This window comes from Cebus imitator, unplaced genomic scaffold, assembly GCF_001604975.1.
Source record: "Cebus imitator isolate Cc_AM_T3 unplaced genomic scaffold, Cebus_imitator-1.0 Scaffold535, whole genome shotgun sequence".
In the NCBI taxonomy this organism is placed as follows: Eukaryota; Metazoa; Chordata; class Mammalia; order Primates; family Cebidae; genus Cebus; species Cebus imitator.
The window spans coordinates 1,011,109-1,029,283 of NW_016107850.1; the positions used below are offsets into that span (position 1 = coordinate 1,011,109).

General features: G+C 32.8%; 1 protein-coding gene across 1 annotated transcript in view; it reads right to left on the reverse strand.

Moving 5' to 3' along the window:
* Window positions 1–18,175, reverse strand: part of HTR2C (5-hydroxytryptamine receptor 2C) — a 287,010-nt gene that overhangs the window by 157,110 nt on the left and 111,725 nt on the right. The window contains exons 3-4 of the mRNA XM_017514709.2: window positions 6,106–6,211; window positions 1,556–1,869 (exon numbers count right to left, since the gene is read on the reverse strand). Coding sequence (XP_017370198.1) covers window positions 1,556–1,869; window positions 6,106–6,140 — 349 coding nt within the window. The 5' untranslated portion in view covers window positions 6,141–6,211. The remainder of the gene's footprint in view (window positions 1–1,555; window positions 1,870–6,105; window positions 6,212–18,175) is intronic.

The window sequence follows — 18,175 nt, forward strand, 5'->3', positions numbered from 1 at the left end:
AGCCTCCTAAAGTACTAGGATTACAGGCATGAGTCACCGCACCCTGCCACTTGTGGTGATTTTAGCTCCATCTTAGGCTTCCTAATAGCTTTCCCCTGGTTTTATTTCATGCTGTTTTTCCTGGAGTACCCTTCTTCTACATAACAGCATGGGGCAAGAGCCTAATAGATAGTTCAATGTGATTTCTTGTTTGTTTTTCTACTTACAGGTAATTTGAAATTTGAATGTTATCTACACTTAATGGTGGTATTGTGTAATTTTTTTGTTTTTCTTATTTTTTTTTTGTTTATTTGGGCAGGAAAATGGATTTATGCTAATACCATTATTTGGCCACTCACATTTTTTTAAAGGGAGAAGCTGGCAAAACAGACACGACAGAACAAAGTATACTTCTAAATCACAGTTTCATTTCATTCCAGTAATCTTTTCTTAATTTTGGAGCAATAGAGTGTTAAAATGCCCACTGAGGCGATAAAATACTGGTGCTTTGAGGGTAATACATCACTGAAACTCGATGAAGAATAAGAAAGGCATATTTTCTGAGAACACTTTATAAAATGCCTATTAAGATAATCTACTATTGCTGTAGGTTTAGAACAGGTTAATTATTTTTTATATTTCATAAGAGATTATTTTCTAGATGCATTTATTTTCTTTTAGGATTCAACAAGTAGATACACTTTCAATATCATTTCTTCTAGTCTAATTCCATTATACACCCCAGACAACTGGAAGTCTATTTTAGTTCTTTGTGAGATAAATGTATTAGCAATTAAATTCAAACGGGCTCTCCAATGTCCTAGTAAAGATAATTTGTAGAATGGCATAAACAATTTTGATTGTTCATCATAAATATTAGCCAGAAACAAAAACTTAGGTTAAAATGAACAGAATGAAGGGATGGAAGAAAATCAAAAGAAAAATTAGAAAACCTCTTTAAAATCAGTATATTGAAACTTTCAATGCCTGAATATTTATAGTGATAATGTGAACTTGCACTTATATACTTAGTAATTAATTTGCTATCTCTTGCCTCTTTGTAATAACACAAATCATAGACTCCATCAACAAGAAGAATATCTATTATTGAGTGCCCATTTTGTGCCAAGCATTTAGTTTGGCAGCTTTAAAAAGGATTTCTTAAAATATGTTTATTAAAGAGGATGAACCTGTTTTTCCTTCTTTGTATCAGAGATGATAATAGGTATGTGTACCTTCCAGAACACAGGGGTTGAAAGATGTTTCTGTTACTGTTCCATTCAGTACATTGTAAGGCAACTAACTGTTCATTCATTGTTCAAAAAGACACTAAGCAAGAGAGCAACTATGCATGATTTTAATATATTATAAAATGTCTGTTTTGCTTTTTGAAGACTGCTACTGATTTATTTAATAAATATGATACACACATCCAATTCCTTCTGTCACACAATTTGCTTTTCTCTTTTTCCAGATGTTACAAGTAAAATAATTAATTTTATGAGTGTTTACTAAAACACCTGGCACAAACTTATAACATAATATGAGATTGAAAAGCGAATAAAATTGTACTTACCATAAAGTATTGCAAGGAGAGACAGGGGCATGACAAGTAGTCCCACTAGCATATCAGCAATGGCTAGGGACATTAAGAAGTAATTGGTGGCATTGTGCAGTTTCTTTTCCATGCTTACTGCCATGATAACGAGGATGTTGCCACCTATTGTCATGATTATTATTATGACGATTGCAAGTGCTGGCCAGTTTTGTACCCCGTCTGGGAATTTGAAGCGTCCACCATCGGAGGTATTGAAAATGTCAGTTACTAGAGCAGCTACTGGGCTTACAGAAATATCGCATTGCCAAACCAATAGGCCAATTAGGTGCACACTGAAAATTAAGAAGAAAAAAACAAATCAGGTACATATTATATTGCTTATGTACAATATGTTTCTCATGCAAAACAACTGCTTCTTCAAGGATCATTGTCATCATCATCATCATCATTTCTACTCTCTTAATTAAATCTCAATATTTGCTCTTTCTCTCCAAAAAACACTAATGTTTATTGAGTAATTATCATGAGTTAGGCACTTAGTTTGCTGAAACGTATATGTATAGTCTCATTTGATCATATTAAATGATCTCATGATGTCAGTTCTAATTTATATCTAACATGTAGATGAGAAGACTGAGTGAGGTTCAGAAAGGATAAGTAAATTTTTCAACCCAAAACAGCCAGTAAGTGGTGGGGCCAGGATCTATACTCAGGTCCCACTGATTTCAAAGTCTATGTTTTAAATTTTTACTGTGATCTGAAACCATAGTATTGCTTGATTTGCTGTAATAGACTATTCTTTATATTTTTAAAATACTAATTCCTTTAGATATGTTCTAGACAGCTGGTAACAGAATGAAGGGAGATTTTCTTAAAGGATCCATTACCCTAACAAGGAAATTGGAAGTTGCCGTCTTTTGATCCAAAGCTAAGAAGGAATTAAGTTGCCATCAGACGAACTTCAGGCAAGTGTCTGGAAGAGGTACAGTGGGTTTTGAAAAATGTACCCATTCATTTCATTTTAGAACATTTTCTACCTTCTCACATTTGCAAAGTGGCATTATGCAGGTTCAATTGTTTCTTAATGTTTGTCTTTTATTTTCTGGGCCACATCCTAGGCTAGAAAATAATTTGCAGTGATGATTAATGCCAATGGATTTGTGACTTCTCATGCACTGGAATTAAATATCTTAAGTCATTTAAAATGTACATTTCTCATGATGTTCCTTAGGTATATTCTACCAGTAAGAATTTCAGGCCAGGTGGCAGGCTATTGCAAGAGATAGATGTGGTTGTCATTTGCACATTCTAAATTATTATCCACCTCCGGCGACATGAGATTTATTCAAGTTACGTACGTAAGTGTTCTCTCAAAGTGTAAGCTCCTAAAATGTCTGATAAAGCTACACAGTTTTTTCTTAAATAAAATAGACAAGAAAGCCAGCATGTTCAACATTTCCTGCTTAAAACCAAGAAATGTTATCTGTGAATGACTGATTTATGTTTATTCCATGTGTTGTGATAGTTATTTAATGAATATTAAACAGCAACATGAGGATGCCTTTCCTATATGTAGTGGTTATTCAACTTTGATATTATTTATAGAGGATAAAATTGCCTCTGGTTGCACAATATATGCTATATTGTTTTCTATGCAAGATAGTCAAAGGAAGATTCTTTCTGAAATTAGGGAGATGTAACACATGATATAACATTCAGAGTCTATGTGTTCTCCATGTTAAGTATTTTTATGTCATTATCCCAGTCACTTGTTCTTTGAACTGAAGATAGTATCTCCAGGCAGAGAAAATATATGTGTGGTTTAATTGACTAATTGCTTACTACCATTATCAGAGAAATCATAATTCTTATCAAATAATGAGAAGTAATCAGTAAATTCTTCCAAATGCATTATTTTCCCAGAACAAAGAAAATAGGCAAAAATAATACAGGATTCCACAATCTATATCATAATTAGTCCGTGATTAATATGAGTAAAAATTATTGAAATAAAGGACCACATAAATAGAAGCAAATTAGTTGTTCTCAGCTTTGATTACTCTGTCACTATTTATTGCATGTGGCATGTGGCCAATGTCCTGGCTATATGACCTCAATAATTTTTGACCACTCACTTAACCTGTCAGAACATCAACTTCTTCATCTATACAAGGATGATCTCTATCAAATGGTTGTTGTGAAAATTAAATGATACATGTCAAACTTAAAAATAATACCTGTGTCATAATAGGCCCTCAGCAAATGCTGGAGCTTACCTTCTGTCTGCCTTCATAGTTAAACAAAAGTATTTTATGGTTGCTATATCCCAACTCAAGTATTTCAAAATTTGCCAGGATAATTTAAGCCCCGATTTTATTTCGAGACGATGTCTATGTGTGAAGAACTGGAGTCAGAAAAGTAATCTTAAAGCCACGACATTTTCTAGGGTCTTTTCTGGCCTAGTTGATGAAACACTTGTCCTCCTGGTATTTTAAAAAAACAATGTTCCGTTTTAAATTAGCTGATGATCATGACAAGTAGTCCCACAAAAATTGATCTCAAATACTAAACTGCATCTTCAGTTGTTGATTGCAGAATGACAAATATATTTATCCTTAAACCTATAGAATAAGGTCCTAGAGGAATATGTAGTCTGCTTCAAATCTTCTAAGTAAATTGTGAAAACCTCGAAATTCCTTCATATGTCTCTAAAAATGGTAGAGGAGTACAGGACAAAACTGTGCATAACAAAACATACACAAAAATTATGTCGAATTATGAATTTGAGTATCTTTGAGTTTGGACTGTTTCAAGTAGTTATCTAGCCTATCTTTACTGGTCAGAAATATTTTTTCAAAATTAAAAAATCCGTGAGACAAATGCTGAATTATTGAAGGAAGTAGTCTTGTCAGATCTAAACATATCTGTTGTGAATTACAAAATAAGGTAATGGTGTTAGGATAAATCTTGAAAGACTATTTGCTTCACTTTCCTGGTTTCAATTAAATTCAGTTTAATACATTTTTATTGAGCACTACCTATGGACAAGATTTCATAATTTTTATTAAAGTTTAACACTTCATTCTACAGTTTTGTAATGAAGAATTGGCTGTATTATAATTAAACCTAGTTTTTAATACATGCTCAGTGAAATTATAAAGTCCTTTTACAAAATAGGAGTAATTTAGGTCTTGCTCTTAAAGCTTGTGCTAATTGTTTTTAAGCTCATAGGAATCTCATAGGAAACACACGAAAGTCATAATTTCTCTCTGAAATGCATATAATTTACTCATTGCTACTAAAGTTTTAATGAAAATATCATTTTACATTCTTAGTAGATAAACAAAATAATTTAATTTAAAAAGATGAATACATTTAAAATCTACTGAGTTTTTGTATGACCTAGGACAATGAGTATTGTTGGAAGACAAGAATTGTTTCTTGTTTCTCTTGACAGAATATTTTTTAAAATGTATATAAATTATTTAATTAATTTCATAGCAGAATAATCTGGTGCCCTTTATGGCAGCCCTATACTTTGGTATATGGGCCAATGGCTGTATACTAAATTGGCACAGACTCATGGGATAGGAATACTTGTCCTTTCATTTCCCATACCCAACATTTTTTTCTCTTATTTATCATTGTCCTTCACTCTTTTCTTTCCCAGTTGTTTGCTCTAGCTCTCTTGGAATCTTGCATACTTGTGACTATCATCACAACAATCACACCCAAGATGGGCCACGGTGATGCACATGGCAGTGGATCCAATGTTGCTGAAATGTGTATCCACCACACTGTAAACTTTTTTCTGGGTAAGCTTCTTTACAAGAATCATAAAGGAGACTACCTAGGAGAAAGGAGATTTGGGGTTTCTCAACTATACCTATCAGAGTATGCATAGCTTTGGATCTTTTTTTCTATGCCCTGTTCTTCAAAAAGTAGGATTGGAAGAAACCACTCCAACATTTTACTATGTGAAAAGAAGGTATACCTGGATTAGATCAAATGTAGAACTGCCTATTACTTGAATCTCACTCTTTACCTACCCCCTTTATGGGGTAGGCAACTACTGGGTCACTGCATCAAGACTTCTGAGGATGACTTTGTTTTTTTTTCCCACCCAGCTACATTGCCAAGTCCCTACTCCCTAATTTCTGACCTTTTCTTTTGCTACCTTAACTATCCTTCATAAAACCAGAGACATTTCATTCTCCTAACTGTTCAGTTCATGCAAGAAGGAAAAGGAAAGAAACTTTTTCCTTTCTAAGTTTTACCCATGGAAAAAGTAACCATGAATATTGGGATTATTTGAACTGAGGGCATTATCATCATATTACTTGTTTAAATACATGAGATATGGTGCTTGTTAGAGTCCAAATTATTGTTGTTTTCCCATTAATTATTTTTGAATAGGACACACCCGTAATATTAGTCTTTTGTAATGCACGTTATTTATGCAGATTGATGCAAATATAGCTGGTTATAAGGAAGCATTTTTTAAATGTTGAACAAGCTACCAAGCAAAGTTATCTTTTTACTAAAATAACAATTAGTAATATCCTTACAGGAACGAATGCACCGCGTTCCTCAGGTTCACCATGATTGCTTCAGTCTTAAGCAACCAAAGTTTAAAATTGAGAAGAGGAAATTAACAGATTAGATTCATCCTTTCTGTAGAGAGAACAAGAAGAAAGAGAAAATTAGTTAAAAGCCCAAATAACTCACATAGAAACCAACTAAATAAGCTTAAATACACTTAATTGGTGATAAGAAACAGTTAATACTTAATTCAACAAACAGGCAAGCATGTTACACTGTGTAAGTCATAAAATACGGCAAATAGGGCAGATTTTTCAATTATTTATCATCACAGTTTTAAAAAATTTACTCTAACGTTTTATTTATACATGGTTTCTACCAAATTTCCCCCTCTTGGAGTACACATGGCTTCAAATCAGTATTTTGAGAAAGAAATTAAGAATATATTCTTCTTAGTTTGCAAACCATTGAGAGAAAATACGTGATCTAATAATTAAATAGCAGGTCTAGAATAAAAAGGTTTCATCTTTTAGCAACAGGGTAAACCAAAGCAAGTTTTAAGCATTCTATAAACTGAACACATTTTAAACATTTCTAGTTTTGATTGCTTCAAAGTGAAGAAACCTGCAATAACATAGTTCTCTTTATACTTTTGCATTAACCAACAACATTCTCCATAGGGCAGGAACAGGTTTATACCAAATAAATGAATTGATTAAATTTACTGTATTAAATATAGCAACCCACCCTAGTACTGATCAGTTAGTAGCCAACAGATAATGTTACAGAGAGAGGACATGGTATAATACTGAAAATTTCAAACTAAAAGTTAGTTGCATTAGATGATTGAAACAAAAGTCTTTAGTTTCTTTTGTGGATTAAGAAGTAACAATACATCTTCTAAAGTACTAGGCAGAAAACATGAAATCCAAACAACTTATCAAAGAATTTCAGAGTGAATGTCTCTTATTTCTGTAGGCTGTTTTTTAAAGAGTTATTTCCTGCATCAAACCCAACCAAATATTTACATAGTGGATTATTCATCAATTAGCACTCACTATAATTGGTATGTTAAAATGTTGGCCAAAAATAGACTGGATGCAAATTTACTAAGAACCTCTTTCCTGCGTTTTCTATTAGGATTTTGATTACACTCTCTACCCACACCAAACATCTAACTGTATTCTTTTCTGATATTATAAAGCTATTTAAGAGTCAGGATCATGACACTGTTAAATTCACATGCACTGAGGTGTCAATGAGAACAATTTAGGGGTATGTGTGTGAACGTGTGAGAGAGAGGGTGAGAAAGACAGAGAATTGAATAGCTTGGGAACATAGAATAACACTGAAAGATTATCTGTTTTGTCTAGTTTGTAAATATGTGTATACCTATATAACAAACCTGTATGATCTGCACATATACTCCAGAACTTAAAGTGTAATTGAAAAAAAAAAAAAGAAATACGCTCATGAAAATCTGCCTTAATAAGCTTTCTTTAGTGCTACTAGCTTCTTCTAGAAATTTGGAAGTAAAATTTAACAAGACGAAATCACATCTCCCTAGGTTTTCCATCTCATTTAATAGCATTATCCTTCTCATTGAAGATACATATTTAATGTTTTCTGCCTTATTCATTCTTTAGCTCTCATTTGTCAGTTCTACCAGTGCTACCAACACAAAAGTCAATCTCAAAATCCCCTTACTACAGTAATACACAAAATGTGGCTTTCTGATAGCTAGGAACTCAAAATATTCTGTGTGTGTGAGAGAGAGTGATATCAGCCTGACCATTGGTCAGGCCAATTCTGAACCTTAAAATTTTGCCAGACAACATACACATCTCTTTCTCTGGGAGGTCTGAAAATCAGTGACAGAAAAAATGATGAGGGAAACCAAAAGGTCCCATCCTGTTTCTTAGCTTTCAATAAATATCAAAATGCTTCCCTTTTCCTTGTGCTAAAAGTATTAAAATGGTTTTCAATATTTATTTTTATGTATCCAAATATTAATACAATTTTTAAAGGTTCAAAGATACAGTAAAATATGTGGTGTTCCAATACAGTATAAGAAAACAAGCTTGATATAATAATAATCTCATGAATCACTTTATTAGCCACATTTTTATCTATGGATGTATTCCATTACGGTTACTCAAAATATTATATTCTTTTAAAAATTAGCCAGCTTTGTATGCTTTTCACATGTATATTTTCCTTAGAAATATAAGCAGAAAGATTAAACACCAAATATTTATTTTTTTAAGTTTCAATTTTATTGAGAAGAATGAGTAATAATCACAAAAAATATTACATATACAGATTTCCAATTTATTAACTAAAATTACTTGTAGGCAAAATCATGTCTCCCCATGCAGTTAAACTTTGCATGAACACTGACTAGACATGATAGAAAATACGCCTGAACTGGTGGCAAAAGTTTAGGAACATGGTGTGATAGGAATAAATTATATGAATCATGTAAAGTAAATTATGTTACATGTTTCCTCAAATGGCCAGGTCACTGTAATGATGATATTTTGCAATAAGAAATGTTCCGTGAGTAATTCTACTAAAATAGGAAGTGATGTAAAATTTCTTAAATCTTGGATAAGATCAATCAACAAAAGAAACGGAAAAACATAACAAAACAATTATAATGAAACTTTTTGATCTGCATATATAGAATTTTCTTGTCTATGCAATGCAACTTTCAAAGTCACTTGAACACAAAAAGAATACTTGTAAATTCAAGTTTTCAAATCTGGGAAAGCTTGTGCTTTGAGAAATGTTTTAAAAATTGCTTGTGAGATAATTGATGAAATAATTGACTAATTTTTAATGAGAGTTTATAAGATTCTTCTAGAAACTAGGTTTGATAATTTAATAAGTATTATAATTTATAATTATATTATTAATATAATCATCACTATAATATAAAATAAAACAAATTAGCTATCTCAAGTATGCAGAGAAAATCACAGATTAAATCATAGAGATAAGATCAGGATCAGTAAATACTCAGATCAACCTCTCATTCCTTTCTACAACATAAATCACAGAAATTTTCATGCTCTCTCTAAAGCACTGTAAGATCTTCAGGCATCAATAACAGTAACTACAGTTGCTAAGGCAAATGGGAAACATTAGTTTTCATATAATTTTCAATAGTATAATTTTACACAAGATATTGCAGAATAACCTTAATTAATGTGAAAGTTTAAGTGTGATTCCATACCATGAGTATTATATTTAATTCATGCCTATGAAATGTATGTTCATATGCCTATATGGCATGTATCACACAGCATATGTCATCCAAAATAGTGTGAACACTCCAAAACAACTGAACCAAAATCAAGTCTCCACTGGACATTTGGAAATAAGTTGCAAACTATCAGAATCAATATCACTCACAGAAATACTTAGAAGTTATCATCAATAATCATCTTCGAAGTAAAAGTAATTAAAAAATAAGTTGAAAACTGTGGGACATAGCAAGACACCATCTCCACAAAAAACTCAGCCCCATGTGCTGGTACAGGCCTGTAGTCCCAGCTACTGTGGAGTGGGCTTGGGGACTGAGGTGGGGGGATGGCTTGAGGCCAGGAGATGGAGTCTGCAGTGAGCCGCGATCACACAACTGCACTCCAGTCTGGGTGACACAGTGAGACTCTGTCTCAAAAAAAAATTAACAAAACCAAAGAAACCAAAAAACTTTCCATGTAACATCCACAGTCCTTAGCCAAGTGCTGGGTACAAAGTAACTGGCTGATTGATGGGAAGGTAAGAGATTTAAGGTGTGAAGTCAAAAGATACTATCTAAGAATAAAGGAAGAGCTGTGGTTTTGCGCAAATTGTGCTTGGAGAGGATAGAAGCTTACAACTTTATTGAAAACGCTTGCCTTGAATCCTCTAAAGCTAATAATTTATAATTCATTTTTACCATTATTTTTTTCTACCCTTTTGCATTAAAGAAAGATTGGTCATGTTTCAATTGCGTTTTCTGTGCTTATATTATTTTTTATTCGTTCTTTCCTAGACCTGGTCAAACATGATATTGATGAGAAAAAAAAAAAAAAAGCCAGCATTTCTACTCATGTTTTAACAAAAACTAGAGAGTCTAGATTAACCCATGAAAAGACATAGTTTACATTAGATTTCTGGAAATTCCATTAGCACATCGTAGTGATGCAGCATATTTCCTGTCAAAGTGAAAGACTAAATTTCACATTAAATTTTTTTATAATGTAGAATAGGCCAGGTATGATGGCTCATGCCTATAATTCCAGCACTTTGGGAGGCCGGGGCAGGTGGATTTCTTGAGCTCAGGAGTTCAAGACAAGCCTGGGCAAAATGGCAAAACCCCCTTGTCTACAAAAAATACAAAAAAAATTGCCAGATATGGTGGTTCATGCCTCTGGTCCCAGCTAATCAAGAGGCTGAGGTGGGAGGGTCCCTTGAAGCCAGGTGGTCGAGGCTGCCGTGAATCCTGATCACATCACTTCACTCGAGCTCGGGCAACAGACACTGTCTCAAAAAAAATTGTAGCATATAGTCAACTAGATCATTTCTGTCTGACTTTTTATAGCAAAGCATTTAAAAATTGAAAAAATAATAATACATATAGAAGTTTGATATTTATCAGTTTTCAGTGTTCAGAAATTATGACTCATAATCCAAAATTTATTCCTCTAGTTATTATACCCGCTGAGCTTTTAGCAGATGGCTAAATCAAAATGAATTAGCATAAATGTTCAGATTAGTCCTGGGAAGACTGTATTAATGTGGCACAGATTTACAACAATTTGGGGGGAAATTATTTAATTCAAAAATTATCCTTAGGAATAATGAATGTTGTAGGAAATTTTCCTTTCAACATCAAATGTACTCTAGTGATTGTCTAATAAATCATACATTTGTCATACTAAAAACTTACCTTTGCTAACTATAGTCAAATCAGATAGTTTTTATTATTTTGATAGAAAGTTTTTCAGTTATTATCATCAACAAATTTAAAGACTACTCATTACTTTTATTCCCTCCCCTCCAAGATAGTATTAAATAGTTATTTAAATAGATTTACCTATTCTTCCTATACTTGGAATTCAAATGGAAAAACATATATATTTTCCCCTCATTTGTATTTACTAAATACCTCTGCTTGTGTTTGACAAGTTCCATGAGAGTAATTATTGTTAAATTATGTGCAAATTAACACAACAGTTAACTCAAACTCTACAGTATATAAAATTATGTTTTTCACAGCTAGACCTATTCCATTTACATAAAATAATACTTAAAAAGCATACACTTCCCAATTGATAGAGTTAAAGTAGCTGTTGCAAATCACTCTGTGATAATAGTAACGGACATGGAGAGAATTTGCCTTAGTGGGCAGAATGCCCAGCAATTTGAAACTGCTTTCTCCATAGGAGGTAGCAGAACAATGTGGGCATTATCTCAGCATAAGTATGCACATAGCACAATAAACTGAAGGCTGTCAGAAAGCAGAGCTAATGGAGCAAACCATATGCTAAATCTCTGTGTTGGAGACCAACTCCAACTGATCTGCAGGACCAAAAGCTGTATAACAGTAGATTTACATATTCAAATATTTATTGATTGCTTATTATGTGCCAGGCAGTATGCCAGATGTTGGACATGTAGTAGTAACTGAGGTAGACAAGTCCCCTGCTCCAACGGAGCTTACATTCTAGCTGAAGATACACAAAGTAAACATTTAAACAAAGAGGTAGGATAATTTCAAATAGTGATAATTGCTATGAATAAAATTAAATTGCATCGTGAGATAAAGAGTGATTGAGGGAAATACATTAAGTGGATCCATGTACATAGCCATAGCTTGAGGTTAGATATTTTTTAAATATTGTAATATACAAATAATATTTGCCAGCGTTCGCCAGCTACTCTCCATCACAATATAAAATAGTCATTTTATACTGGTGAGTTAAGCACATCACAAGTGTCACTGATGGAAGCAGATCAAAATTTTCTCTTAATTTGATTTTAATTTTGCAAGCTAGAAAAAAATCCTCTTTATCTTATGTCAAGATACTTAAAAATCAATTTAGTTGCATACTAAAACGCATTCCCACCTGCATTTACAATGATGTCTCCTCGCCCACAAGAAATTCCCACTTCCCATTTCATTAGATTAAGAGGTCACAAACTTTTCACTATATAACAGGGCCTTCTGGTTGTGGAGGGTTCCAGCTGAGTCATGAAAAGCGAAAAGTTCAGTCAGTTGCCCAGATGTATTTATTGCCAAATTACACAAGGTAATTGGATACATCTGGACAGCTGAATGAACTCTTAACTCTTCGTCTCTCCAACAGCTCTTTGTTCTTGGCTTCAAGACATCCTATATAAAGGGAAAAGAAACAAACAAAAAGCTGCTTCAAAGTTGAAGGGTCAGTTTCTGGTTTTGCTGTCCTATCTGGAAAAAAAGAAGCAATTTCTGCCATTATTTTATAACTTATTGATATAAAATGTATATAACTCATAAAATTCAGAAATAGCTAGAAATACAAGGGTAATAGAGTTAAATTCAAATATGTCATGAATACAGAAAACTGAGACAACAAAAATTAATTTTCATAATGAATAATTTATATTATGTATAATTAATTTTAGTATTCAACACCCCAGCCATTAAACATGTGTAGTTAGCAGTAGGAGACATGAGTTCTAGTCCTGACTCTTATCACTTACTTGATGTGTGTCACTCAACCTTTTTGAGTTTCACTGTTTTCATCCATGACATGAAGTTGCGAAAGAGGACCTCTATCCCTTTTTGCTCTGAAATGCTGTGATTTGGGTTTTCTTCGTAAATGATTGACATTATTCTATACTGTTTTACAAACAAGATACTTCTAAATAGCTGAGTTTGGTTACAATTAAATCCTACTTGTTATTGCTAATTAAATGTAAAACATAACATTCACCTGAAAAGCCTCGTTTGAAAGGAATGAGAAAGCGACTTTCAACTTGAGTATTCTCATAATGCAGTCTATACATACCACAAATTAATATTTAGGTATTCCATACCATACCTTTGTCTACTTTCTTAAATGAATCCTTAAATACATTTCTCATTCCTAAAAAGACCACACAGACTCTTAAAAACCTTAAACAAAATTATTTATTGGTGATTTTCTTATTTTAAAAAATCTTGTACCTAGAATACTTCACAAAAAGTGAAGTATAAGAAGTAATGGCCAGCTTTGCAGCTATCTAAAGCTTGTCTTCTGCTTTAGTGATTTAATTCTCAGCTAGAATGTTTATTGTTTTGTGTACTCTTCTATCATTTTGTTTATTTATAGAAAAAAACAGTATTTCAATTTGACAACTTTCAAAATAGGGTTTCCTGTCCCAGTACTACGAACTTTATATCAGATGGTGTCAATATTTAGCGAAACAGATATGCCTATCTTATAACTCCCCTCAGTGTAATGAAGGCTAAAATATCAGACCACAAATGACATGTAATTTATTTTCACTTTTTAAATTTTCTGATTTGATTTGTGGAGAATACTTCAATTTATCCTCTCAGAGTACCTTCTGTACAACTCAATTTGCAAAATAAAACCTGTCAGAAAGTTCGAACTAACAAATCTTCGAATCCTTTTTCTCATGACTGTGTGTGTGTGTGTGTGTGTGTGTGTGTGTGTGTACATGTGTTTTGAGAGTAAGGAACGAAAACAAAGATGCTACAACTACACACATTTTATTATAACCACCCTCCAAAACACCATGATTTCATAAATTATTTCACAATAATTCAAAGCCCTTTGAATGATTGAATACTTTCCTTCATGTTTTTCAAAATTTACCTAATATTAAAAATCTATGACCTATTGATCACTGAAAATTTGGATAAAATAACTCATTTGTCAAATAACAGATGCTTCATACAACATCTGTTTCTACATCTCACTGAAAGATTCTATATATAGACAGTCACGATTGTTCCACCCACTTGAATGCCATGGAGACCGTTTCTATCACACAGACTTGTTCTATAATATAGACCAACTGTACGCAATTTTGCTAAAATGTCAACATGTTCTACAGTTTTATCCAATGTTAAAGTACATTTTAAAAAGAAAAAAATGAGATATTTCTGAGACTATTAAGAAAACTTGAATATGGACTGGGGTAGTAGATTATAATAAGGAATTATGCTTAAAATTTTTGGGGGGATGGTAATTGCATCATGGTTTTGCAGTAATGTAGCCACAATTTTAGAAATAGATAGTGAAGCAATGTGAAATAATTCAACAAAGAGAATGGGAAAGAGAAAGGGATAGATTGGCTGCAAAATTTTAATAATCATTGAATCTGGGTGATAGTGTTATGGAGGACCACTGTACTGTCTCTACGACTGTTTATGTTTGAAAGTTTTTCAAAATAAATTATAAATGAGATATGCTTTAAAGTTTTCTCAAAGATGGAAGACTTCATTTTTTATACTCAACCCGCTTTTATTTTTAGCATTTTATATGTCACCAGTCCAGTTGATAAAAACAAAAGGAAACAAAAACATTATTTTAATTATCTCCTAAAATAATGGGAATGATGTCTTTTCTGTAGTAAAAAATTAGTCTTTCTTGATCACATAAAATGATACAGGTATCTTTAATCTTTGATGACTTTCTCTCCAGTGAATATAACGATAATATATTTTGAAAAAAATGGTCTTTGGGTAAACCACATTTCCAATAACAATTTATTAAAGTATTTGGATCAGTACCATCCCTTCCACTTAACTACAGCTGACAATGACATGAGTTCTCTCATATAAGCTCTCCCTGGGGAGGTGCAATGATGAAAATTCAGTAAATACAGGCCATATCTCTAATTTGGCAAAGATCTTAAATATCTTTCAGGACAACAATATGATTATTCAGAGAAAGGCAACTGACTGTAAATAAGGTGTTCTGACAGCTGCACATCTAATATGCATATTATGGTATTTAAATGTGTTATGAGTTTCTCTGTAAATTCAAAATTGGTTCCATCCTGCATGACTGGGCATAATTTTTCAATATCAGGGACTAAATAAGTTGAAAAGTTGCATTGATTAAAGTATTTATTTCTCATTGGAAATCTCTGTTTACTGAGGAAATTTATGAAAGAAAATGTATTTGGTGCAAATCAGTACTGAGGTATGGTGTGACACCTTTGTCATACAGGTGATTTTACAGACCTTTTGTATTATGCAGAGAAATATGTTAAAAGGAGTATTTTATTATTTTCTTTCATTCCAGGGATTGCATATTTCATGAGACCACAGAAATGACATCTAAATAATAATGCTTTACTTTTCAAAATTGCATATGATGCTAACTAAATTATGCATGTGCTTAGCAAAAATAGATTATATGCATCAACATTAATATTTGTTCTTCTTTAAGTAGTAAACCATAGGCAGTGTTGCTTCTTCTATTGCTGCATTTTTAAAACTGTCATAAAGAGCCATTATTTATTTTGTAAATAACAATTGATATGCTCCTTATATTAATATGAAGAATTGATATAAATCTTCTTTTATAAATAACGATTTCTAGGTTAAAGTTGTAAGACCCTACTTTTTAAAATGCAGGTATTGTGTTTATGAAACAAAATCTACAAACAGTTAATGGCCACCTACTTTGTTCCAGGGACTGTGATAAGTTAGTTTCACCTCATGTTAACAGAAATCCATTTTACAGAAAAATAAATTGTGAAGTTCAAAGAGGGCAAGCTATTTTTTCTAATAAATGGCAGGGTTAAGATTCTGAAAGCATGTTTTAGTGACTTAAAAAAAAAACACACACACATTTAGGAAGGCAGCATCAATGAAGAGTTTATCAAGGCATTATTCATTTATTCAATGCATTTATTTAATGTCGTGTGCTTGGCAATGGCAATGTTCTAGACAATTGGGATATACCAGCGAATAAAGCAAAGACCTCTGTCCATGTGGAGGTATGTTCTTGTTCTCTCCATTACTTACCAAGTTTTTCTTAATAATTTATGGTAAAATAAATTGGTATAATTTCTAAATGTTTTCAAGATTTTATTCATCTGTTCTATAAGTAAAATAATGAAAGTTATGCAAGCTACTTTTTGCAAATTATCTCAATCTTTAAGGAAATTCCCTAACATATATGTGCTTATATATTCACTACTGTTCTCTGTTCATATATAATTTTTTCTGTCACCTGCCGGTATTGGGGCACTGAAACAAAATCAGTTGTTATTGTATCATGAAAGATTCCTCAAGTTTTAAAGTCTTATTTTAAATGACTAAAATATTTTGGTCCAAATTAAACCATCTGTATACAGAAGCAACTAAGAAAATGAAAGCAGGTAGAAGAATTGGCAATATAGTGCCTCCATAGACAATCTAGCCAATCATATTATATTGCCTATACTTTAAGTAGGCTTGAAAAATTCTACAGGTTCCATAAAACACTTGCTACTCAGAGAAAGTCAGAAATAATTCTAAATGGTCTTTACAGGTAACTTGCCTAATATTTGGAAATTAGCTTCATGAATCAAGTATCCAGCTCATGTGAATATTTGTGAAAACGTAGTGATTAGCCTCCCACACACCTTTTGGCTTGATACCTTGCATTCTGGCAGTAGAGAAGCTATTAGTAGAGGACTTTATAAAGTTTATGTCACTGAATCTGTCATTGTGATATACCCTGGGAAGTGCTACTGTCTAAGGCACCATCTGTTGCCCTAAGATAAATATAAAAAAGAATAAGAAGTCTCAATTGAGTCATTCCTGTGGAAATGGCACAACATGAAAAAACTATAAAAAATGAATACATAATAATTGTTTCTATTTGTTAATTTATTATTATATGCCAGGTGATGTGAGAAATACTCTCTATATTTTTTTCTCATTTAATCTTTGCTATGAAAACAATGCAATACAAGATTAAAAGATAAATTGTTGAATGACCACATACAGCTAATAAGTCATAGAGCAGGATTCAATTTTAGACATGTTGCACCCCAATATCTATATTTTTTCACTCCAGATCACTGTCTTTTATAGTGGTCCTTTTATTTTTATAGAAACGATAAAATTTTCCACATTAAACATTGTACCTGTCAATCTCTATGTCTAATAAGCGTACCCTCATGAGCAGTATTGAAAGGGAATACTTAAAGATCATCCAACTTTCTGTTGCTTTTTGTAGTTTTGTTGTTTAGAGACAGGGATCTCACTACATTGCCTTGATTGGTATCGAACTCCTGGGCTCAAGCCTTTCTCCCATCTCAGCTTCCTGAGGAGCTGAGGCCACAGGAGGCACATGCCATGGTGCAAAGTTCTGACTTTCTGTTTTAATAGTTAAGGAATCTGACCCAGAAGAGATAAATGACTTGTTCAATATTCTTATGTTAATTTTTGTCAGTGCCAAGATTAGAAGCCAGTCTCCTGTTCCTTTTCCAGTCCTTTGATTGGGAGCCTTACTGATAGCAAAAAGTCCCGAAGAGTCACGGATGATCAGTGTCTCACTTGTTTATGCATAACTGCTAGTACAATTGTCTCATTGCCTCTCTTTAAGTGAAAGAAAATGAAGGAAATGTCGTAGACTACAAAATTAAATGCAGTAGGAAGCTACTTTGGAATGCATTTATGAACACTTGGCTCTGCAAATATTCAAAGAAGGAGCTCAGGCAGAAAGGCAGGCATGAAGAAAGTAGCAAATGAAGGAGAAGAGGAATAAGAACATGAAGGAAGGAAGAAGAAAACAGAAAGAAGAAAGGCAAAGAAATTGTTGTCCTATAGTCTGTATTAATTACTAGATGCCTGGAAGCTCCGCATGGTTATGTTATGTCTCCTGTTCCAGGGACAAATTCTGGCAAGAATATGCTGGCAAGACTACTCTCAAACATAAGCTGTTTATGCAAAAACTTTGTTAAATCTTACAGTTGCTTTCTCGATCATTTAATTTACTCACAACAATAGCAGTGGAACAAAGTGATTTTTAGATACAATTAACACTTCCATGACTACAGCAAAAATTAAAAAATGGCAATTTTGTTCTGTAGAAAAACATAACGGTTGAT